At 35.7% G+C, this 21,542-nt stretch overlaps 3 protein-coding genes and 1 long non-coding RNA gene across 5 annotated transcripts; 3 read left to right on the top strand and 1 right to left on the bottom strand.

Annotated features, from left to right (window-relative positions):
- Positions 1-895: 895 nt before the first annotated feature.
- LOC142529777 (uncharacterized) lies at positions 896-2,983 on the top strand. Its single transcript, XR_012815963.1, has 3 exons — positions 896-1,160; positions 1,758-1,806; positions 2,527-2,983. It is a non-coding gene; the product is annotated as an uncharacterized LOC142529777 (long non-coding RNA).
- An 8,065-nt stretch (positions 2,984-11,048) lies between these two features.
- LOC142529676 (peptidyl-tRNA hydrolase, mitochondrial-like) lies at positions 11,049-13,668 on the top strand. Its single transcript, XM_075635285.1, has 8 exons — positions 11,049-11,325; positions 11,420-11,504; positions 12,205-12,272; positions 12,361-12,411; positions 12,474-12,547; positions 13,081-13,139; positions 13,227-13,303; positions 13,404-13,668. Exons 1-8 carry the CDS (start codon positions 11,080-11,082, stop codon positions 13,515-13,517), a joined length of 774 nt encoding a protein of 257 aa, XP_075491400.1. The 5' UTR covers positions 11,049-11,079; the 3' UTR covers positions 13,518-13,668.
- Positions 13,669-14,190: 522 nt separating this feature from the next.
- Positions 14,191-16,202, bottom strand: LOC142529677 (ATP-dependent Clp protease adapter protein CLPS1, chloroplastic-like). The gene is made up of 3 exons (XM_075635286.1): positions 16,033-16,202; positions 15,039-15,186; positions 14,191-14,592 (listed from the first exon to the last, which is right to left on the bottom strand). The coding sequence occupies exons 1-3, from the start codon at positions 16,097-16,099 to the stop codon at positions 14,331-14,333; spliced, it is 477 nt and encodes a 158-aa protein (XP_075491401.1). The 5' UTR covers positions 16,100-16,202; the 3' UTR covers positions 14,191-14,330.
- A 1,966-nt stretch (positions 16,203-18,168) lies between these two features.
- Positions 18,169-20,984, top strand: LOC142529675 (uncharacterized). Of its 2 annotated transcripts, none has more exons than XM_075635284.1 (2): positions 18,169-18,315; positions 18,532-20,984. In XM_075635284.1, the coding sequence occupies exon 2, from the start codon at positions 18,573-18,575 to the stop codon at positions 20,799-20,801; it is 2,229 nt and encodes a 742-aa protein (XP_075491399.1). In that variant the 5' UTR covers positions 18,169-18,315; positions 18,532-18,572; the 3' UTR covers positions 20,802-20,984. The 2 variants fall into 2 exon arrangements, with proteins under 2 accessions (XP_075491399.1, XP_075491398.1); XM_075635283.1 differs by having other exon boundaries at positions 18,522-20,984.
- Positions 20,985-21,542: the final 558 nt, after the last annotated feature.

The following is a 21,542-nucleotide window of genomic DNA, read 5'->3' as shown; positions in this document are numbered from 1 at the left end:
CATGATAAAGTCCAGTTGATTCGTCAGAGAATGAAAGCTGCCCAAGATCGTCAAGCTAGTTATGCTAACAGACGTCGTCGACCTCTAAAATTTCAAGTTGGAGATTTTGTGTTTCTGAGAATCTCTCCATTTAGAGGTGTTGTTCGTTTTGGCATGAGAGGTAAGTTGTCACATCGTTTCATTGGCCCCTACGAGATTGTTGAGCGTATTGGGACTTGCGCTTATCATTTGGATTTGCCTCAGTCTTTGTCTGGCATCCACGATGTTTTCCATGTTTCTATGTTGCGTAAGTATGAGCCCGATCCGTCTCATGTGATTCAGCCTGATGAGGTCGAACTTGATCCATCTTTATCGTATACTGAGTATCCTGTTTGTATTTTGGATCATAAAGATAAAGTTTTACGCAATAAATTTATACCACTTGTATGTGTTCAGTGGTCGAGACATGGGGTAGAAGAATCAACATGGGAAACAGAACAGAAGATGAGAGCATCTTATCCATATCTGTTTGATTCTTAGTAATGTATTGTTGGTTTCGTATCGTGTGTAAGATGTATGTGTATAAACAGAAATTTCGAGGACGAAATTTGTTTTAAGGGGTGGAGAAATGTAAGGCACTGTAATTAATTATCCGATAATTTGGCATAATTAGAATAATTATTGAGTTGTAAATTAAAATAATTATTTATGCCAAATAAATTCTAGAAGTGTGTTAAAAAATATATATTTTAGAATATCGGAGTTAAAACGATATAAAAAAATACATATAGAGTTTAAATAACACACGAGAGCAAAACAAATTCAGACCGGGATAAATGGGCTTGAGTTACTATTTGAGTAACCAAATATACAATATATATATATATATATATATACACATATACATACACACAACTTACCTTAAAAAGAATGAAAAAGGAAAGAGAGATGAAGAAAACCCATTTCCCTCAACCCAATTTTCGCAACACATGTAGCAGCTGCGGGAAAGTTGCAATATCTCCTCCGTCCGGCGTCCAAATCTCAATCGGTCTAAAGGGGTGTCTTCCTAACATCCTAGGCTTCGATTCAAGTCAGAAATCGCGAAGTTTGAGCAAGGATTCGGGTAGATCGAAGCTGCTCTTCCGGTGCTCTGTTTCTGCACGAATTCTTCCGGTTTTGGGGTGAGAGATTTGGTGTTGCTGCGATTTTTACAACTTGAATTTGTAGAAATGACTTAAAAGAACTTGTAGCTCTGTTTGTTAGATTTCTATAGCCTCTAGAATCATCGAATTTGGATAAGAAACGGAATTGATATGCTTTTTCTACCAAAATGTGTCAAATCGAATTCTGAAATGGTGCTGTGCAGGACACCTACTGTAATTCGAGTTTTTTTTCAATTATGCGCTCGGATTCTAGACTTGTGATTCAAACAAAAGTTTTAGAGCTATGTGTTATCTTCGTAATGATATAAGATTCGTTAAATTCCATTAAGAATTGAGCAAGTTATGCTCATTTTGCCAAAACTGCTCAGTACGAGATTCTGCCCGAAAATATGTTGAGTGGCAGTGTCTTCTTGATAATTCTGGGATTTATCTATTAGGATTCTGGAAATAGTTTCTTCTAGAAAAAGTTAGATATTCAAGTTATCTTTCATTTCCAATTGGCGGATATTGATTTGAGTTAATATTGAGCGAGATACGAATTTTATGCTCTTTTGTGCCAAATTGGACATTGGTATGGAATGTAGTTCATGATCGGTTTATTGTTGCTTTGTTTAGGCCAAGGGTCTTGAAGTGAAGTTGTTATTGGATTTTCAAGTTGGTAAAGGTATGTTACAGCTCAGTAACATACGACGGTAAAACATAAATTATGTTTAATTACCATTCTGTGTTACATTGATCGGGTGTATGACTTGTTGGCTGTTGGAAATTGTTAAATGCATTCGTTGTGATCTATGTTTATTATTGTGACATATTATTGGCATTTAGCATCTGGCATACTATTATGACATTCATGTTGAGCCCTATCGTTCTTGTTAGCCCATTGTTGATATCCGTTGTTATCTGGCACTGTTGTTTATCTCGGGATCATTGTGTGGCTGATAGGCCTATACACATGAAACCGTAGATGTGATTGAACAATCCCATGGTTAGTGCAACCTTTTGAGGTGAGCGCTGGGATTGTGTCATCTAGTTCGTTTTGTTGTGCCATCCTGTTATATCGTATCAGCTGTATGGAGGCCGAGTCAGGGGTGTTATTCAGCACAGCTTGGCATACCTCGCATACTTGGCAGGGCGGTTTAGCTGCATGACGATGTAGCTCCCCTGTATTGTTGCTCGAGCATTATTCCAGTTGTTATCGTACCGTTTGTTGGCTCCTGTTATCCCGGTTATTCGTTGAGCCTTTCATGCATTGCATATTACATTTTATTATATGATTATGCATGATTTATGTTATTGTTGTTATTGTTGAACTGTTTCATACCAGAATCCTAACCTCAGTTGTTTACTGGGGGGCTACTGTGGTTGCTTTTGGGCACCATGGTAGATCTCCCGAGTCGTTTTGCAGCATCAGGCCGAGGTTCCGTCAGTGGAGCTCGGGATTGAGGTTGGATTGATTGGTTCTGTTCAGTGGAGTGTCCCAGTTAGTCTATATGTATGTCTTGAGTTTATTTCAGTCTTGTAATATACTTTATTTGCCGGGGAGATGTCCCGTGTATCTGTAGTAGTATTTGGTTGTTTTGTGATGTTCTGAGTCGACTCTGTGATATCCATGATCTGGTGAGTATTTGGTAAGTTCTAATTTCTGTTTAGTCCTGGCCAGTGCGGCTATAGGTTGTTTAACCTTGGTTTCGTGTTAATGATTCTAGTTGGAGTATATTTTGATATAAATTGCTGCTTGAGTTTTTCGGGATGTCCTACTTACGGGGAGGTCATGCCGAAATTTTTCTAGGCCCTGAGGTCCGTTTTAAATTATTTTAAACCATTTCCGCTGAAATTTTAAGTCAAACCATTATTGTTTGATCATTATTTGTCATTAGAGTATATGGCCCTCACATTGCCATATTGTAAAAAAATATTGACATATTTTTTATACAAAAATTTATTTAAAATGAATGAAATATTTTCAGTTTGATTATTTATTAATATTGAAAATTATTATTATGTATTTTTTAAAATATTAATTATTTAAATTAACATATTAAATTGAATTGAATAATTAAATTTTAATTGCAATAAATTTAGTACTGACTTATTTGTTGCCTTTCATAAAATAAATATGTAAAAATATTATATTGAGAGAGAAAATTTCACGTTCAGTTATTATTCAAATAAATTATAAAAATCATAATAATAAATTTAAAAAATTTCATGGAGTTCAATGAAAAAGTTTACAAATGTCAATAAAAGTCATGCAAAATAAATCTACAATATTTAGTGAAAATATTTAGAAATATACGAGATTATGCTAAAGTCTGTAGAAATTTAAAAACTCCACAAAAGTTTGTTATTTAAAAAAAATCAGCAAATCTCTACAACGAATATGTCCTTTAGACCTTTTTTTTTTTTTGTTGCATCATTTAAAACATATTATGAATGTTTATAATCTTTTGAATGAAGAAGCATGATGATCAAGTTTATTAATGTTTTGAATTATATATTTTAAAGTTTTGAAGTTTTATACATGTTTAAGTCGCGTTATGATTCCTAGAGACTCGTTGTCATTAAGGCAGAGGCGGAGCCACCCTTGGGCTAGGGTGAGCTCAAGGTGGCTCCAGCCCTACCTATTTATTTTTTTAAAAAAAAATAGTATTTTTAAATTTTAAATTTTTTCAGCTCATATTAAAAATAGAAAAAAATTTATTAGTTTATTTTTTTATTATTTTAGTCTCATGTTTAAAAATTAAAAATAAAACAACTGCCACAATCATAATTCATTACTATGTATTGGTTGGTTTATTGTCAATTTGTCATATGTTCTGAAATTATGCAATGTTGAGATAAAAATTCAACGACTCTAAAATTATATTGAATATTTAGTTGTGATTATTAAAGTTACAATAATGTTGTCTTATGATTTATATGAATTTTGGAGTCTGAATTTTTACCTTAAAAATCTATTGTTGCGGATTTTTGGAATAATAATCAATTAATTGAAATGTTTGATGATTATTGATGTGTGATTATTATTAGGCCTATTTTGTGATTTTCTACTTATAATAACCGAAAATTGAATAAGTATCAAATTTGAAAAATAAATTTTTATTATAAAAATTTGGGAATATTGAATTTTTCTAGTTAAGTAACTCAAAGAATGAAGAAAATAAAAATTATCAAGTTATTTTAAACCAAAAGAGCATATATTAACAAATAACGGGAAAATATAAATTAAAGTATATATATGAGTGAACTAAATATCGATTTCAACCAAAATAACAGACTGTAATGAATTAATTTGAAATTTTGGTTCGGTGTTGAGGTGTAATAATTGTCCCTACTACATAGAGCGATCGAATCATGACGCTTGGGTTGCTGTGCAATTTAAAATATTTGAGTTGCATCATTACCACCAGCTATAAATTTTGGTAAAGCGGCAAACGTTTGGTTATACATTCGACTTATTCGGAAGTCCGATTTACATTTTTTAAAATATATGTTAGTACGATTCGATTTCTGTTTTTAATATAAAATTTCGTTTAATCTAACAAACTAAACTTTTATAACTAAAATTAATATTATAAATTTTTTATAAATTTTATAAGGATATAAATATTATAATTTTTAATAAAATTTATTAGACAATAGTACTATATTTAAAAATATTTTTTAATATATAAAATTTAAATTTATTTAATCCAATTTTCATATTGGACTTTTTTTTATGTAAAACATGATTATTTAAAAAAAATTAAAATTTCAATTAATTGTGATACTGACTAAAATAATCAATTTTTTCAATTTGGTTTGTTAGGTTTTCGTAATAAATTTCGCTCGATTCGGTTTGTCAAAAAAAGTTCTGTTATTCGATTTCAGAAAATTCTATTCAATTTTAATTGAACCTATTACTGTCTAATACAGGATGGAGCCAGCCTCGAGTACTTATGAATCGTGACTCTGCCCCTACATTAAGGGAAGGGAGATGATGTTTAATAGTCCTAAAGGGAGTCCCATGTAGGTTATAAGAGGGCTGGAACGAGAGGGAAAAGCGTCGAACCTCGGTTAAGGTTTATTGCATGTAAAGGTTCGGTTTGGCACTTGCGAGGGGAGGCTACGTGCAGGATGTCCAGCCGTGATCAAGTCCATGTGTTGGCTCTAGTCATGGTCCTAGAGATCCCGAGCGTGGCTGGAAACAAGGGTAGAGAACGATAGGGAAGCTTGATGGCTCAGTTTGTGGTCTAGGGTGCACGATTTGGGAAAATGAAGGGAGAAAGGCTGCGCATGGTGGCTGTGCGCAGGAGACTGGTGCAATGGCGGTCCAGTAGGGTCCTAAGAGGGTGTCTAAGGGGCTGGTGTTGGTCTAGCTAGGGGCTGGTCGAAGGTGGCTCATGGAAGGTTGGGCCGCGACGCATAAGGGAGGGAAAAAATTGCGGGTTTCCGATAGGGCTGAGGGAAAGAGGCTGGACCGTGGTCTTGTGTTAGCTGGACAATGGCTCACGAGGGTGGACTACAGTCTAATAATTCATGGTTTGAGTTTGGGAAAAAAAGTTATTAAGTTTCGAGTCAATTCGGGTTATAAACGGGATTACGGTTTAGCGACTAAGTTGAATTGTGAAACTGAGTCGAGGGGCTTGAGTTCATGCTTGAGAAAGTTGTTATAGTTCAAAAATAAGTTTATATGATGGTCCGTGATAGGCTCGAGTCAAGAAACGTAGGAAAAAGTCAAAAACGGGAAGTTCGTTATCCAGGGGTAAAATGGTCATTTTACGTTTTGGGTAGTTCGAATGTCCTAGCACTGTCTCGAGGGGTCATAATACATGTTAAATGATTTTTAAAATGATTATGATGAATTTAAGATATTTTTACGATAAATGCTACAGTCGAGCGAATTTCTCGAAAATGTTAATTTTACGATTTTTGAAGGATATGATATTTTATAAATAAAAGGAAAGGAAAAATATTTTGAAGGGTGTGAATTGATTGTGACACAGAGGATTTGTGGAGTATCCGTCTTAAGAAGGGGTGGTGAACTTACTTTTTGGCAACGACCAAGTGACGAGAGGACGAGAGTTGCTGACGTCCCGTCATCAGGTACGATAGTTTATAGATTGATCAATCGAATATAGGATAAATGATAGTAACTTTCAATGATCAAAATTTACCGAAAATGAAATATGAAAAAGGATGAGAAAATGCTATATAATGTTGATGATTTTGAATTATTTATAAAAATACTGTGTGCTAGCGATTTTTAATTTGGTAGTATTTTATTAAAAATATTATTTTAAATTCATGCGCTTGTATATATATTATTTGCTATCACGGTTGGGATGTACTGAGTCGTTAGACTCAATAGGTTTGAATGGTCGCAGGTGAAGATGATGTTGAGGGAGGCTCGGACGCTTAAGTGAATCGGGCATGGCAGTACACTCCCGATGTGGGGACCCGGACGCTAATTCAGTTCTTAATCATCTTTGGGAATAATTAAAACAATTAAATAAACAGGGTCTAAATTTTTTTTTTTAAATACAAAAGCGGAAACATATGAAATAAATCTTATTTCATTTACAATATCAGTATCCAGATCTAAGTACAAGTCTTGTACAAAATTATATCATAACCACTACTGTTCATTCACTACATGTCAGGTAATGAAACAGATCTACTTCTGGGTCCGAATCTCCACGCTAAACTAGTCCTCTCTCGTCCTCGTCTTGACCCTGGTGCTGTCCCACTTGTTGTCATGCACACATACAAACAAGACAACAGCCGGATAACTCCGGTGAGAATTATATTCCCAGTATAAACCATGTATACATGCATTTCATATAAACAAATATAAAAATATGAAGCAGGTATCTATAACATGTATCACGGTCAGGAACATGAATCAATATCAAACTGTAAATCACACTCTGAACATGTATCAAAATCAGAAAACATGAATCAATATCAAGCGATAAATCACGCTCTGTGACTCTGAGACTCTGACTCGACTCATTCCTAATCTAGAGATCCCGATCTGAATAAGAACACAACAATCTCCCACCTACTCTCCCGATCGTGGTGGCGGTACGTTCTTATTACGGACTTTGGTCCTGTCCATATTGAATCTCTCTATAGAAGTTGCTCCACTCCTATGCACTATCAATATGACCAAACGTCCGGTGTCTTGGCATATCCTGCCAAAGACTAGGCCTATCCGCCTTGGCATGTCCTGCCACTGACTCATCACAACACATACTAGACTATACATCCATAGCCTAGACATATCAAAATTATCAATTGCAAATATCGATGCAATAAGATAAAGTATGTGATTTTGGGAAACTCAAGTCAACTCAAACTCGAGTTGTGCAATCCCAAATCAACATTAATTTATACATTTCTCTTCTCGGTATGACGAAGTCGAAGTCTCGAATTCAAATCTGTCCATATCAATCTGACAATGACAATATCGAATAGACACGATATCAATATACTTCTCAATCAAATCAGTACTGGGATATAATCAGAACTCAATCAAATTCTGTTTTAACGGCATAACTGTACAATCTCGAAATACCGGCAATACAATATCAGTATATACAATCAACAACTCATCTGATCCAAATCTGAATAATATCAATATACCCAGTAATACAGTATCAATCAGATATCAATCCCAACATCTCATAATCGATAACAACACGATTCTGATATCAAATCGGTCTAATCACAATCAAATCAACTCTAAAAATTCATAACAATTCTATACGGTATCTGTTCTTCAATCTGGTTTCGATTATACGATGTCTTCTATGTCAATAACAGCATATATCAATCATATCTGATTCTGGAAATATCATAATTTCAAATCAGTATCAGAACATAAGAAAACTTACGCCCAGTTGAAGTTCTCGTTGATAGGAACACGGTACTGAAGTCGGATTGAAAATCAGACGGACGGATTTTGCAGAAACCACCAATCTACGAATGACAAGGCGTAAGGATTTCAGAAGCTTTCTCCTCATTTCTTTCTTCTTATTTCTGAAAGGATTACAATATATATACATCCAACTTGCATGTAAAGCTATGTGTCCCATTTTCCACCCATTTCTGTCGGCGCTCGGGCGGTCGAAAATTACCGCTCGGGCACCGAACCTTCTGTCCGGGTACTCGGCTTACCATCCACTGGCGCTCGGGCGGTCAAAAACTACCGCTCGGGCGCCAGACGTTCTGTCCAATTTCTCACCTTATTGAACATTGGCGCTCGGGCGGTCAAAAACTACCGCTCGGGCGCCAGACGTTCTGTCCAATTTCTCACCTTATTGAACATTGGCGCTCGGGCGGTCAAAAACTACCGCTCGGGCGCCAATAGTTCTGCCCCAAAAATTGTGTCATTCATATGCTTGGTCCAATCTGGTCTCGTAATGATCCATCTATGATCATATCAGTTCAAAATCAATAATCTAATATTAACATAATCAAAATCTCGGACATTACACCCGAAGACCTTACGTTTTCCGCAATATTATGATAATCAAAGTTTTGATTAATATTTTAAGGATTATTTTAAATAGATACTTATGTTTCATTTTTAAAAGTTAGATATTGGATTTCGTATGATTGACGTATGCTTTTATGATTCACGATTTATGGATTTTTATCGCAAATTTTGATTTTTTTTAAATATGGATTTATGTTTTGATATGGTTTGATCATTATGAAAATATTGGAGAAAAAAATTTCTAGCATTATTTTTTTAAAATAAGAGGTAAGAGACGTTTCACCCTCTCATTTTTTTATTGTCAACCGGGGATAGTGTTTTCCAAGGTACTCTATCAAATGTCTGTAGATCAGCTCTTCTTCCATCATTCATTGCCTTAGCAAGCGAACTTTGTGATATCTCTTGTCCCACATGATGAAAATTAAAGATTTAAAATGAGTTTATAATAGGCTACAATGAACTTCAATAGCAACTTGGGTTAATCATTTTAGTAAACCAGTGACGAATACGAAATATTTATTATAGGGGCCTATTGTGCAGTCACGCAGGCATGGGCCGGGGCTCGGGGCATCACCGAATGGTATCAGAGACGATCACCAGCAAGGACACCGGGAAATAAGTGTTATGCAGGGTAAAGTACAACGTGCATGAGAGCCATCTCTTGAACCTGCGGGGAAAACTGCTACATGACGGGAGCCACCTCTTGAACCTGTAGGAGCCACCTCTAGATTCTCGGCGCTGGTGGATCGAGGGGTCAGACCGCGACAAGGACTTCGCGTTTTGAATGAGGGGTGATTGGGATACCACTTTTCCCACATAGTAAAAATTAAAGATTTAAAATGAGTTTATAGTGGGCTACAATGTATTTGAATAGCAATTTGGGTTAATCATTTTCATAAAACGAGGACAAATACAAAGTAATTGCTATAAGGGCCTATTGTGCAGTAACGTAAGCACGGACCCGGGCTCGAGGCGTGACAAACTTCCTCCAAGGTATTGGTACACCACATTTTTTGCCATAGGACCCCCATTATACTTGTATTCCCTCAACTGACGGGTGTCTTCCCCATACAATAATGATGATCCTCCATCTTGAAACATTTATACTTTCTGTCTTTGGCTTCAAAATCATATTATGGGGTATCCAATACTTCTTTATGACTTGCTAGAAACGATTCTTGTTCCTTGGCTTCATACATGTTTATCTCTCGGAAAAGTGGTCTATAAGCCCTTTTTCCTTGTTTTTCAGGTATCCGAGAGGTGAGATCGGAAAGAGAGTCAGCCCTCGCCCCAGGGGAAGGGTCGCTCCCATACACACAAAGTATTCTATACCAAATAGATACCCCTTTAATCCATCTTATAGCTCTTTAGTAAACCATTAGAAGGCCTACAAAGCCCCTTTAAGATCCATTAAAAATTAGTGGTTCATTTATACCATTAAGGTATAGTTAGAGTATAGATGTTCTACTCTTTCCTTTGTCAGGAATAGGCATACATGTTTATCTCGCTTCCTTGGTAGCAAGGTCCTTCCCTTGTGATTGAGAAATTCCTTCATACTTTTCAGTAAGCTTTGGAGGCATTGAGTCTCATTGAGCGTGTCAAAATTTGTTTGTACATAAATTGCGGGACGTGCCAGGCACGTGATCGTACCAAATATGAAATGATATGACTTCTGTTATCAAATGTTATGTATCCCGATTTGATTGTAAGTAAGAATCTGGTTGAGGAATATAATGGAAATTGCATAAATAATCCATGAACAACATAAACATAAACAACATAAAATTTAATTATGTTTTTATGAACTTGAGCTACATTTTTACAAGAAAGTTGAATTAATGTGTCAAAAATTAAAGAAACTAGACTACTAAAAACTTAAAATAAGCCAACAAATAATTGAGAGAATTGCATAAGCTTTTTAATGTTGTTCGTTGATTTTTTTTGCGACCAATTTTTCCGATGTCTTTTATTCACTTTTGTTTCATTCTTCCCAGCGGTTTGGCCATCTTCCATGATCGTTCATCATGGATCGGGAGTCAAATTCCTCACTCGTACCATATCTCGGACCAACTGCAGCTCTCGTGGACTAAACAGCATTAGGACTTTATATATAATGGGCTTTTTGTTGATTAGCTTTTGCAGATTTTATGTACATCACATATATTTATTTTGTCTGGTGTTTACTATCTATATTTTCAACTTATTATCCCTATATGATAAATCATTTATTATCTCATCTTATTAGCCGAATCATAACACTTCAGAATTATAGTATGTTTATGAAATAATTAAAAAATAATTGTTGGGCCACAATGAAAAAACTTGTCCAATTAGTTATAGGTCACGTATGGCCACCCTACAACGAGGCCCAATCATACAAAAATCTTACTGGCCCATTATATTATCAGTCGAAATTTATCCACCACTCTTGGATTTCTGAATGTACATGAAAGAATGTACATTTTCCGCGGGGCACCAATACCTCGGTCTTTACCGGCGGCTGCGGCGGCGATTGGGTACAGACACTTCGTCCTAAAAACACCAGCCCCCAATTATGGGCTGTTCTGGCGGATTAAGGGGAATAGGAGTCGGAGCATTAGACTAATGGCTTCGATCTCAACCGTGCCGGAAGTGCCCAAACCTTGGCTTCTGGTCGGACTCGGAAACCCTGGAAAGCGTTACGTAGGCACCCGTCACAATGTTGGTATTGAGCGCAATGTTATTTGGTGCCTCGTGAATTTTGAGTTAATGAATAGATAGATTAATGGATTCAGGTTTTTGTTGTCTTTTCCAGGTGGGCTTTGAGTTGGTTGATTTTATTGCTGAAGCGGAAGGGATTGCTTTGGGCGGTGTTTCATTCAAATCCTCTTTTGGAAAAGGTTATCTTTTCTCTTGTTTTTTGGAAGTTTTTGGTAACTTGACCTGTTTCTTTATCCAACGATGCATTGCTTTATCTTTCTCTCAGTTGTTTATGTAGCGTAGGTATGTACATGTCAACGATGGTTTGCATGAAGAGTGATCAGGATGATCATGCTTGGACCAATTGAATTTCGCATCTCAAATTACAGATGTTACATGCTTTATACTGAAACTGTATTTCACTTATGTTCCTACTTCGTAGTTCATTCATTCTACCATTTATGTCGCTTGCTTCGACCACAACATATGAAAGCTTCGACCACAACATATGAAAATGAAAATGGAAGGAAATGTAGAGCGTGTTCCTTTACATCAATCTACGGAACTACTTATATATTATCCTTCAACCGTGGAAAATGATGACTGATTGTCTTGTAGCTGTATGTAAATGTCATTGATGGGGGAAGCTAGAATTTGTTGAAAGAGTTCTTTAGTACTGTTAATGAGTTGTGCAGTATCTGTAAATGGGTGCTTTTGGCCTCATAGTGTGTTATGGTTCAATGTGATTATCTGGCATATTTTGAAATATCCAACTATCCAAGCTGCGGAGAAAATTCAAAGTTAACACGATGGGGGAAGATAAAGTTTTTTTTGCAGTTATTATCTTTAATCTGTCTCTTTTTACTTTTGTTTGTGTTTTTATAATTTGTGTGTGGTTAGGTTTCATCGGAGATTTTCCAGTAATGCTTGCAAAACCACAGACTTTTATGAATGCCAGCGGTGAGTCTGTAAGTTCTCCCATCTCAACTCAATACTCATTCTCAAATCTTCCTGCATTAAGTATTGAATACTTGTGTTATTTATTGTTGTTCACAGGTTGGCGCTATTGTTTCATACTATAAGATACCATTGAAGCAAGTTCTCGTGGTAAATATCCAAATTCCAAAGCCATATTTCTTGCACTGTGTTACAGATTTCTCCATTTTCAGATTCTGGATGACATGGATCTACCTTTTGGAAAGCTGAGACTATTGCCCAAAGGTGGTCATGCTGGACATAACGGGTATTTACTGTTTTCCTGAAATGGTTGCTTTTGTTTTTCACGTCACTCCAGACCGTGCTTAAAGAATTGATTCATGTATGAGACATGTTTCTTGTTGCACTTCCAAATTTATGGAAATTTTAGGCATTACGAAAGTGACTGTTTTTTCTCCTCAGATACTGACCTGCTGGTGTGTGCATACTGTTCATTTTTCAATTGCAGATTGTGCTGTATGTTTAGAGAATGCATAACTTTGTAAATCCGAGCTTGAGCTTGAGCTTGAGCCTTATTTTTTTTGGAGGAGCAGCCTTATTTATGCTTATATTCCCCATAATGTTTCTATTCATGCATGTAATTTAACTCTGTGTGAAAAATATACTTTTCTTTTGAGCTTGCTTAGTCTATGTAAGATGCTAGCTAAAAATGAGACCCTCTGAATTAAACCCTTGCTCCATTCATCATTACTTTTTTCTTGCCTGTCTTGAATTAGTCCGCTGTTCCTTTTTTTTGTTAGAAACGCATGCTGATATTCTCTGAATCAATTGCTCTTGCAGGATGAGAAGCATAATGAGTCACTTTAAAGGTAGTCAGGATTTTCCTCGTCTTCGAATAGGTATTTCCTATGATTATATTACATTTTAACTATTTGTGCTGTATGTTGTGGCATAACTTTTGAATCACCATAATCGAGTTCTTTCAGGGATTGGGAGGCCTCCGGGGAAAATGGACCCTGTAAATTTTGTCCTCCGCCCTTTCAACAAAGAGGAAGCTGAAGAGGTACTTGGTCTCGGCTCGCATATTTTCTAATAAGCATCACTTGATTGAGCAAAGAAGGGATTGTATTTGCTTATAATAATTATATTTTTTCTTTTCCAAGTTGGAGTTCACTTTCCATAATGGCCTCAAAGCAGTTAGAATTCTTGTGCAAGAGAACTTCAATAAAGCTGCGACCTTTGTGAACAGCAGTGCCAAATCGTTGGAAAAATTATAGGAATTTAAAGGGATATTTAGGCCTCTAATTCTTGTAATACCGGTGATATCATGATACATGGAAGCCTCACGTTCGAGGATCCTGAGTAAACATTGTTACATTGTAACTTCGAATTATTTGCCAGTTATACATCAAACTATACAGAACCAAATATTGTCCAAGTTTGTTTGTTTCTATGATTTAAGTTATACCTGTCTTCGGATTGAGGATGTTATCCAACGAACTCAGTCATGAGCCTTGCCTGAATGTTATTCACGAAAGACCAGAGTAGGTTCTTGAATATCATGTCTAATGTCAAATTTACAAAATAAATGGCAATGTGATGAGATCAGAAGTTTAATTCCACAGATACTTTCCTAGCTCCCAATTCAAATAATATTTGGTATGATAGATGATAATTGTTTTGCTTTGAGACCAACGCCAGAGGAGGGAACCCGCAAGATATGCTCGAGCCTCTCAAATTTTCCGTATGTATAAATACTTTTTATACAGTATAAATGTATATAATACATCCGCAAAATTGCAAAAGAGACAACTATATGATCTGCCAAGAAAAATGGCAAAATATTGTACAACAAACCCCGAGGTGTTGGCTCGATTTAAGTGATGGGAAATTTGAACTGTGAAGAAACTATGAAGCACCAGTAGTAATAGATCTCAAGTAAACTGTATGTACTACAGAACGAGACAAATTGTTTATTAATATATATTTAGACTGTATCTTCACAGTAATCTCAACATAGAAAACATTTAAGCTCCCATTTTGTATGTACATATACTCTAGTGTCGCAATAACATATCGGTTACGACTACCTAACAACCACCACTGGCAGGCTCAATTGTGCTCAAAAGGCCATTCCCTCTAAGCTGTGTGCAGTGCTCTTCTGCATCTGATTGACCACAGACTATGACCATAGAAAGGCCATTGTAATGCGCTTCTTGCATAATATTCACGGCATTATCAAGGGTCATCCCCGGTATAACCTTCATTAATACTTGCACAACATACTCCCTTTTATTGTAATTGTCATTATGCAGCATCACACGAAAAGGCGGTGATATTTTCCTAGATTTCCTAGATGAACAAAACAGAAAACTTGTATAATTTGTTAGTGGCAATAACAGTTGAATCACAATTCCACTACTTTAAATGTTAATATGACTGATAACCATCAAATGCTGAATACATGAGATCAAGCAAGCAAAGTTGATGTGTGTGGGATTCATTGAGTTGAAAATATCAATAAATGAATTAATTAATATATATGCAGAGGTCTTTGCGGATAAAGGGCAACATCTCATCTGCTAGCCAAGTATTTCATTCTTGGGACAGATCTAGACCAGTTTCAGTTGCGTGGAAAGTAGAAAATATAAATTGGAAAAAATTTCCAAACTCTCCTCAGGCTGATCAATAAAATATCATAAGCTTCAATAAAAAAATTAGTTAAGATTTACCCTCAGAATGGCAGTAAAAATAAAAGAGAATAAGGGACAGCTACATTTAAATCAGAGTGTCCATACCTCAAGTCAAACTCAGATTCACGACCAGGAGTTGTTTTTTCTATGACGGGTTTGTCTAAAACTCCACCACCTTTTCCCAGACCAGCAATTGGAATTGCCATGTATGTGCGTCGGCTGATGCATTGTTTATGAAGTGGATATTTATCCCCTACACAAATAAATATATGACGTTGCAACTCTCATTTCAGAGAACCAAGCGAAATGTATTTAGCTGTAGAAAACTCGGAAATTGAAATTGAACCAAACCTGATGCACTCACAAAGAAAAAAGTGGCTATTATTTTAATGGAGGTGCTAAATATCATTAGCCATATGCCGATCATTAGAACTTATTACTAAAGAATTGTCCAATTCTGGCCAGATATTTGATCCAAACTCAAGCATAAATTTATCAAGAGCTTGCGATGTTTGTTCGCTCACAAATAGGCACACCAATCCTAGATAAAATAGAGGTACAACATGATGATATTCAGCAGAAAACCATAGTCACTCACAGAACAGGTGATTCCTCTCAAAGTGTATTGGGGATTCCCAACAACCCAGCCAATCCCCAGATATAGAGAAGAATGGAAAAAGGCACTTCGTTTTTCCCAAATATGTAAGAAATAACAATTTACTCAACATAAGAACCTTACTCTAGTCCTCTACAACCTTTCAAAGAATAACTAGAATCAACTATACAACACTTTTCTTGGTCCATTTTCAGATACGAGATCACACAAATGCCATCCACCTTTCTAAAGGTATTTTCTTCTTCACTTCATTTCTTTAAGAAAAAAGAAGAAAAACTTCACATTAGTATTCTACTGAGGATACGAATTCCGAGTAAAGCAACATACAGCAGATTACAACTACAGACGGACTGAAATTAAATCGGTTGAAAAAAAAAATCAGACACAAGAAAATTAACATCGGCAAACTCGATACGTATTCAAACAAACAAAAAAAACAGACGATTCTACGAAAATAACAGTAAAATTAGTCCAAAAAAATACCAGGTGCTTGATGGAATGCTTGATTTGGGGAAAGAACCACTCTTCCGCAGCAAATCGTGCTCTCCATTAGCTCTCTTTCTCCCCCACCACAAGCAAAACCGACGGAGTATTTGTACGATGTTCGATTGGCACAAATAGCTCTCCCCTATAAAATACAAATTACGAATAAATTAATTTCAGTCGCATAATATTTATAACAAAAAAATTTATTTCAAAAAAATCTGTCACTGTTGTCAATCAAAAAAATCAGAGAATTTTGAACAAAATTATCCTTCTATTTTCCTGCATTTAAAAAATCTGATTTTTATTTTATTTTTATTTTTATTTTTATTTTTATTCTCCCAATCTAGCATAAATCATGAATATATATATATATACACACACACATATTTGTTAGCATTAAGAATTAAATTTAATTTTTAATAGCTAAGCTTTGCTTAAATAGATCATGGATTTTAAAAAAATACATAAATAAATAAATCATGGGGAGATTATAAATATTTTTTAAAAAAAATTATGATATTTTTCAATTTTTTAACTAGATTTGTGCATATTAATTGATGACAGAAACTTGTGTGAAACGGTCTTACGGATCGTACTTTGTGAGACAGATCTCTTTTTGGGTCATCCATGAAAAAATATTTTTTTTATGTTAAGAGTATTACTTTTTATTGTGAATATCGGTAGGATTGACCCATCTCACAAATAAATATTTGTGAGACCGTCTCACAAAAACATACTCTTAATTGATAACAAAATAGGTAAATAATTTTAGATTGAACCAAAAAAGTAAAAAAATTAGTCAGCTTTTTGCAATTATACTCAAGTTGAAATTTGTGTCCAACGCTTTTATTGTTTGAAAATTTATTTTGACACCAAAAAATTGTGGATTTACCATTTTGTATAAACGGTAATTTTTTTGTATCTATATTAGCTTAAGATATCTTTATTTGTGAGATAGATCAATCGTCTTTATACTCACATTAAGAAGTAATATTTTGATATAAAAAATAATATTTTTTCATTAATAACTTAAACATAAATTATGTCTAACAAAATTGACCCGTGAAATCGTCTTATAATTTTATTTTTTTTTAGTGTTAAATACCTTCACTAACTACTTTGGTTTGTAACCCTGTGAATTAATTGAAATCACAAAAATAATAATAATAATAATAATAACTGTTGAAAAACTTCTTCATCTCACAAAACTGAAATTTCATAAACGAAGGTAAGATGATTCCCATTTTGTTTTTTCTCTTCATGGGCTTTAGGCTGAAATTTGCAATTCTTATTTTCGGTTTTTCTTGGAAATAATATATATTCAAGTAATAACTACTGTATTTATTTCCTAATTTTAAAATATTATACCTTAAAATTGATTTATTTTCAAATTTTAGAAAAATAAAATAATACAACCAGACATTCAAAATATAAAAATGTGTTGTACACATTCATTGCATGTGTCAGACTAATATATACTAGTAAAAGATGCACACGCATTACATGTGTTATTATTATTTTAAATATGATCAAATACTAAACAATTAATACGAAACTATTTTCAATTTAGAAGAGTTATTCGATTTAAAAGAGAACTTTTGTTTAGATTTTTTTTATGTAAAAATATTGAGTGATTTGAGTATGTTTTTAGTAGGATAAAAATAATAATTATGAAATAAATATTTTGGTGTCCTCTAATCTCTCATACCTAATAATATAGTATATAATAATATAGATATACTGTGTATATATATATATAGGTAACGATCATGGGCTATCCCGATCTTGGGCTCCATCGCGGGCCTTGTCCCATCTTTGAACTATGTACTTATGGCATGAGGTCATGAGTTCGAGACTTTGGGAGGTATCACTTCACCAACCTGGTGTGGAGAGTCCTACGAGTAATGACGCATGGGAAAGCCCGTGAGAAAAAAGACTCCAGTGGAAACCCAAGATGGGATAAAGCGCCCGAAGGAGCCCAAGATCGGGATATCTCATGGTCGTTAGATTTATTTGGGTATTCCAAGATTTGGGCCAAGCCTTACCTAAACCTGACTGCTGGATCTGTACAATCACATAAGGCCCATTTAATAGATGTCTTGGAATAGTCCAATTCACCGCTCCAGAATGAATTATATTATATAATCAAACCTTTGCCCCCGCCTGTTCTCGAAGTGGCAAAAATAGGTGCCCTAGTTATCAATCCCCCGACCATCGTTCAACTGCCTCGACTGCGGCGGCGAATTTTTTCTTCATTGTGAACATATTCGATTACTTCCAGTATGTTGATTTTATCTCCGGTTGATTTTTTTATGTGCTGATTGATATATTTGTGTGATGACTTTTTTCCGTGTTCGTTATTGAAATTTAAGCTTGATTGAAAGTATGAAACCGGAATTTTTTTTGGTGAATTTTTTTGTTGGAATTTAGTTTAATTCTCTATTTTAATGATGTTTTTTCCTTCTTGGTGATATTGGTTACTGTAGATTTTATCAGAATTTCACAGTTCGAAGAAAATTGTTGGACATTGATGCGCGATGGTGGGGGTTTCCAGGAAAAGAATGCTGTTGGTTACGTATTCCTGCGAAATTTTAGATGGGCAACCAATCCATGTGTGTTCTAATAGTCTTCCCGCCAAGGCTTCGAGTCTAGAACCTGCGGGGCATGCGTTTCATGCTGCTGCCCTTAGGTTGGTAGGGCACATTGAGGAAGTGCAAACAGAGAAGGATGACAAGGAAGTTTCAGAAGGCAAAGAGAATGTTTATGTGCAATCAGATGGTTACAGTAGTAAAGGTAGGAAGAAGTCTGGAAGTGAATCTAAGCAGCAGGATCATTATGCTCTGCTGGGTTTGAGCCATATGAGGTATCTTGCCACGGAGGAACTGATAAGAAAGAGTTATCGTGAGGCTGCTCTGAAACATCATCCTGACAAGCAGGCTGCCCTTTTGCTTGCTGAGGAAACAGAGGCTGCTAAGCAAGCAAAAAAAGATGAGATAGAAAGCCATTTCAAGGCCATTCAAGAAGCGTACGAGGTGTTGATTGACCCTGTTAGGAGAAGAATCTATGATTCCACAGATGAGTTTGATGATGAAATCCCTTGTGATTGTGCATCCCATGAATTCTTTAAGGTTTTTGGACCTGCTTTCTTGAGGAATGGTCGGTGGTCGGTAAACCAGCCTGTCCCAAATTTGGGGGATGATAAAACTCCATTCAAAGAAGTGGATAGCTTTTATGACTTCTGGTATAGCTTCAAGAGCTGGAGGGAATTTCCTCATGCTGATGAATTTGAGCTCGATCAGGCTGAGTCCCGTGAACACAGGAGGTGGATGGAAAGGCAAAATGCAAAGCTATCGGAGGGAGCTAGGAAAGAAGAATATGTTCGTATACGTACTCTTGTTGATAACGCGTATAAAAGGGACCCTAGACTTGTGAGACGGAAAGAGGAACAAAAAGCTGAGAAGCTGAGGAAGAAGGAGGCAAAGCTTTTGGCCAAGAGATTGCAGGAAGAAGAAGAAGCAATGATTGTTGAGGAGGAGAGGAGGAGGAAAGAGGAGGAGGAGAGAAAGGCTGCTGAAGCTGCATCAAATCATAAAAAAATGAAGGACAGGGAAAAAAAGCTACTCCGGAAAGAACGTACCCGCCTTCGATCGCTTGCAGCACCTATTTTGTCCCAGCATTTACTCGATCTTACTGGTAGCAATGTGGAGGATCTCTGTGCATCACTTGATAAAGAACAGCTAAGGAATTTATGTGACATGTTGGAAGGAAAGGAAGGGCTAGAGAGTGCTAAACTTCTGCTTAAGGCACTTAAGGTTGATCATAAAGATGGGGATGAGAAACAAGACGATAAAAAATTGCAGCAGAATGGTTATGTGGGGATAAATGGACAAGTTGCACAAAGCAGTAACGAGAAAAGGGAAAAACCTTGGAGTAAGGAAGAGATCGAGCTTCTGAGAAAAGGAGTGCAGAAATATCCTAAAGGTACTTCTCGAAGGTGGGAAGTGATTTCAGAATATATTGGTACTAAAAGGTCCGTAGAAGAGATTCTCAAGGCTACGAAAACAGTTCTTCTTCAGAAACCTGACTCTGCTAATGCTTTTGACTCCTTCCTGGAGAAAAGAAAGTCGGTCCAAACAATTGCATCACCTCTTACAACTAGAGAAGATTTGCCAGTATTATCGAATGGAAACGTGTCTGAGGGGAATGCTTCTAGCGTAGACAATTTACTAGAATCATCAATTCAAGCAGGAAGTACAGCTGCCAATGGGGTTACTCGAAGTTTAGATCAAGATTCGTGGACTGCTGCCCAGGAAAAAGCTCTAGTCCAAGCTTTGAAAACCTTCCCCAAGGAAACTACCCAGAGATGGGAACGAGTTTCAGCTGCAGTTCCTGGGAAAAACGTGAGCCAATGTAAGAAAAAGTTTACCTTGATGAAGGAAAGCTTCAGGAACAACACTCCGGCAAATAAACAGGCTACACATTCAGATGATTCACCTAATCCTTCCAACCACGTCGGAAGTAGTGAAGTTTCAGATGATAGTAATGTTGCTAATGGCATTTCTCCGGGTTCTGATGAGGATACATGGTCTGAGGTCCAGCAGAAAGCATTGATCCAAGCTCTAAAATCCATTCCAAAGGACACCAACCAACGATGGGAACGTGTCGCTGCTGCAGTTCCTGGGAAAAGTGTTGATCTCTGCAAGAAAAAGTTTGCGTCTTTGAAAGAAAACTTCAGGAACAAGAAGACTGCAGTTTTAGACTCTTGATTTTATTTCATGCTAGGTTTTGATGACACATCTGAGTGGAATTTTTTGGGGTTAACTTATATCAAGATTATTTGATGAGAAATAGAAGCAATATTTGTTATCCAAGTCCAAATCGTACTGTAATAGTATCAAACCTGAATCAACCCTTTTTGAAGACAACACACTTCGTTATTTTTCATTGCATCATACGCTCCAAATTCTTTAGATATTCTGGTGTTTTATGTTTCTAAATTTTATGTATGTGTATTTACTTGCTTGCGTGAGTGTGTCCCCATAATCTTTACTTAACGGGAAAAAAAAAAAAACCAAGGTAACAATAAAAACTTAATTACTCCAATATATTATACTTTAATATAATTTCTATTAACATTTGAAATATATGCACCCACAGCTTAATATGACGTGGAATTAGGTAGGTAAACGAATCGAGTCGAATATAATGAAATTTGAAGGTTCGGAATTATTTTTATTCGAACTCGATTGAAGTTCGAAAATTTTAAAAATTTGCTCGAATTCGGTTCAAATTAAAATTCAAATTCGGATCGAAAGATTTATTCGCGAACTATTGTTCGTAAATAAGTAATCAAAATGCTTGAAATTTTTTTATTTAATGTATATGTATACTATATTATATTAATAAAATATAAAGATTCGCAAACGCGAACAAAATAATTTGAGCTCGAATTTGGCTTGAAAAAAGTTCGAATATGTTCGAGTTCGGCTTAAATTAGATAATCTCAA

This window comes from Primulina tabacum, chromosome 16 (genome assembly GCF_025594145.1).
Source record: "Primulina tabacum isolate GXHZ01 chromosome 16, ASM2559414v2, whole genome shotgun sequence".
NCBI lineage: Eukaryota > Viridiplantae > Streptophyta > Magnoliopsida > Lamiales > Gesneriaceae > Primulina > Primulina tabacum.
The sequence above is the reverse complement of the archived record's forward strand: the minus strand, read 5'-3'. Positions and strand labels throughout refer to the sequence as shown.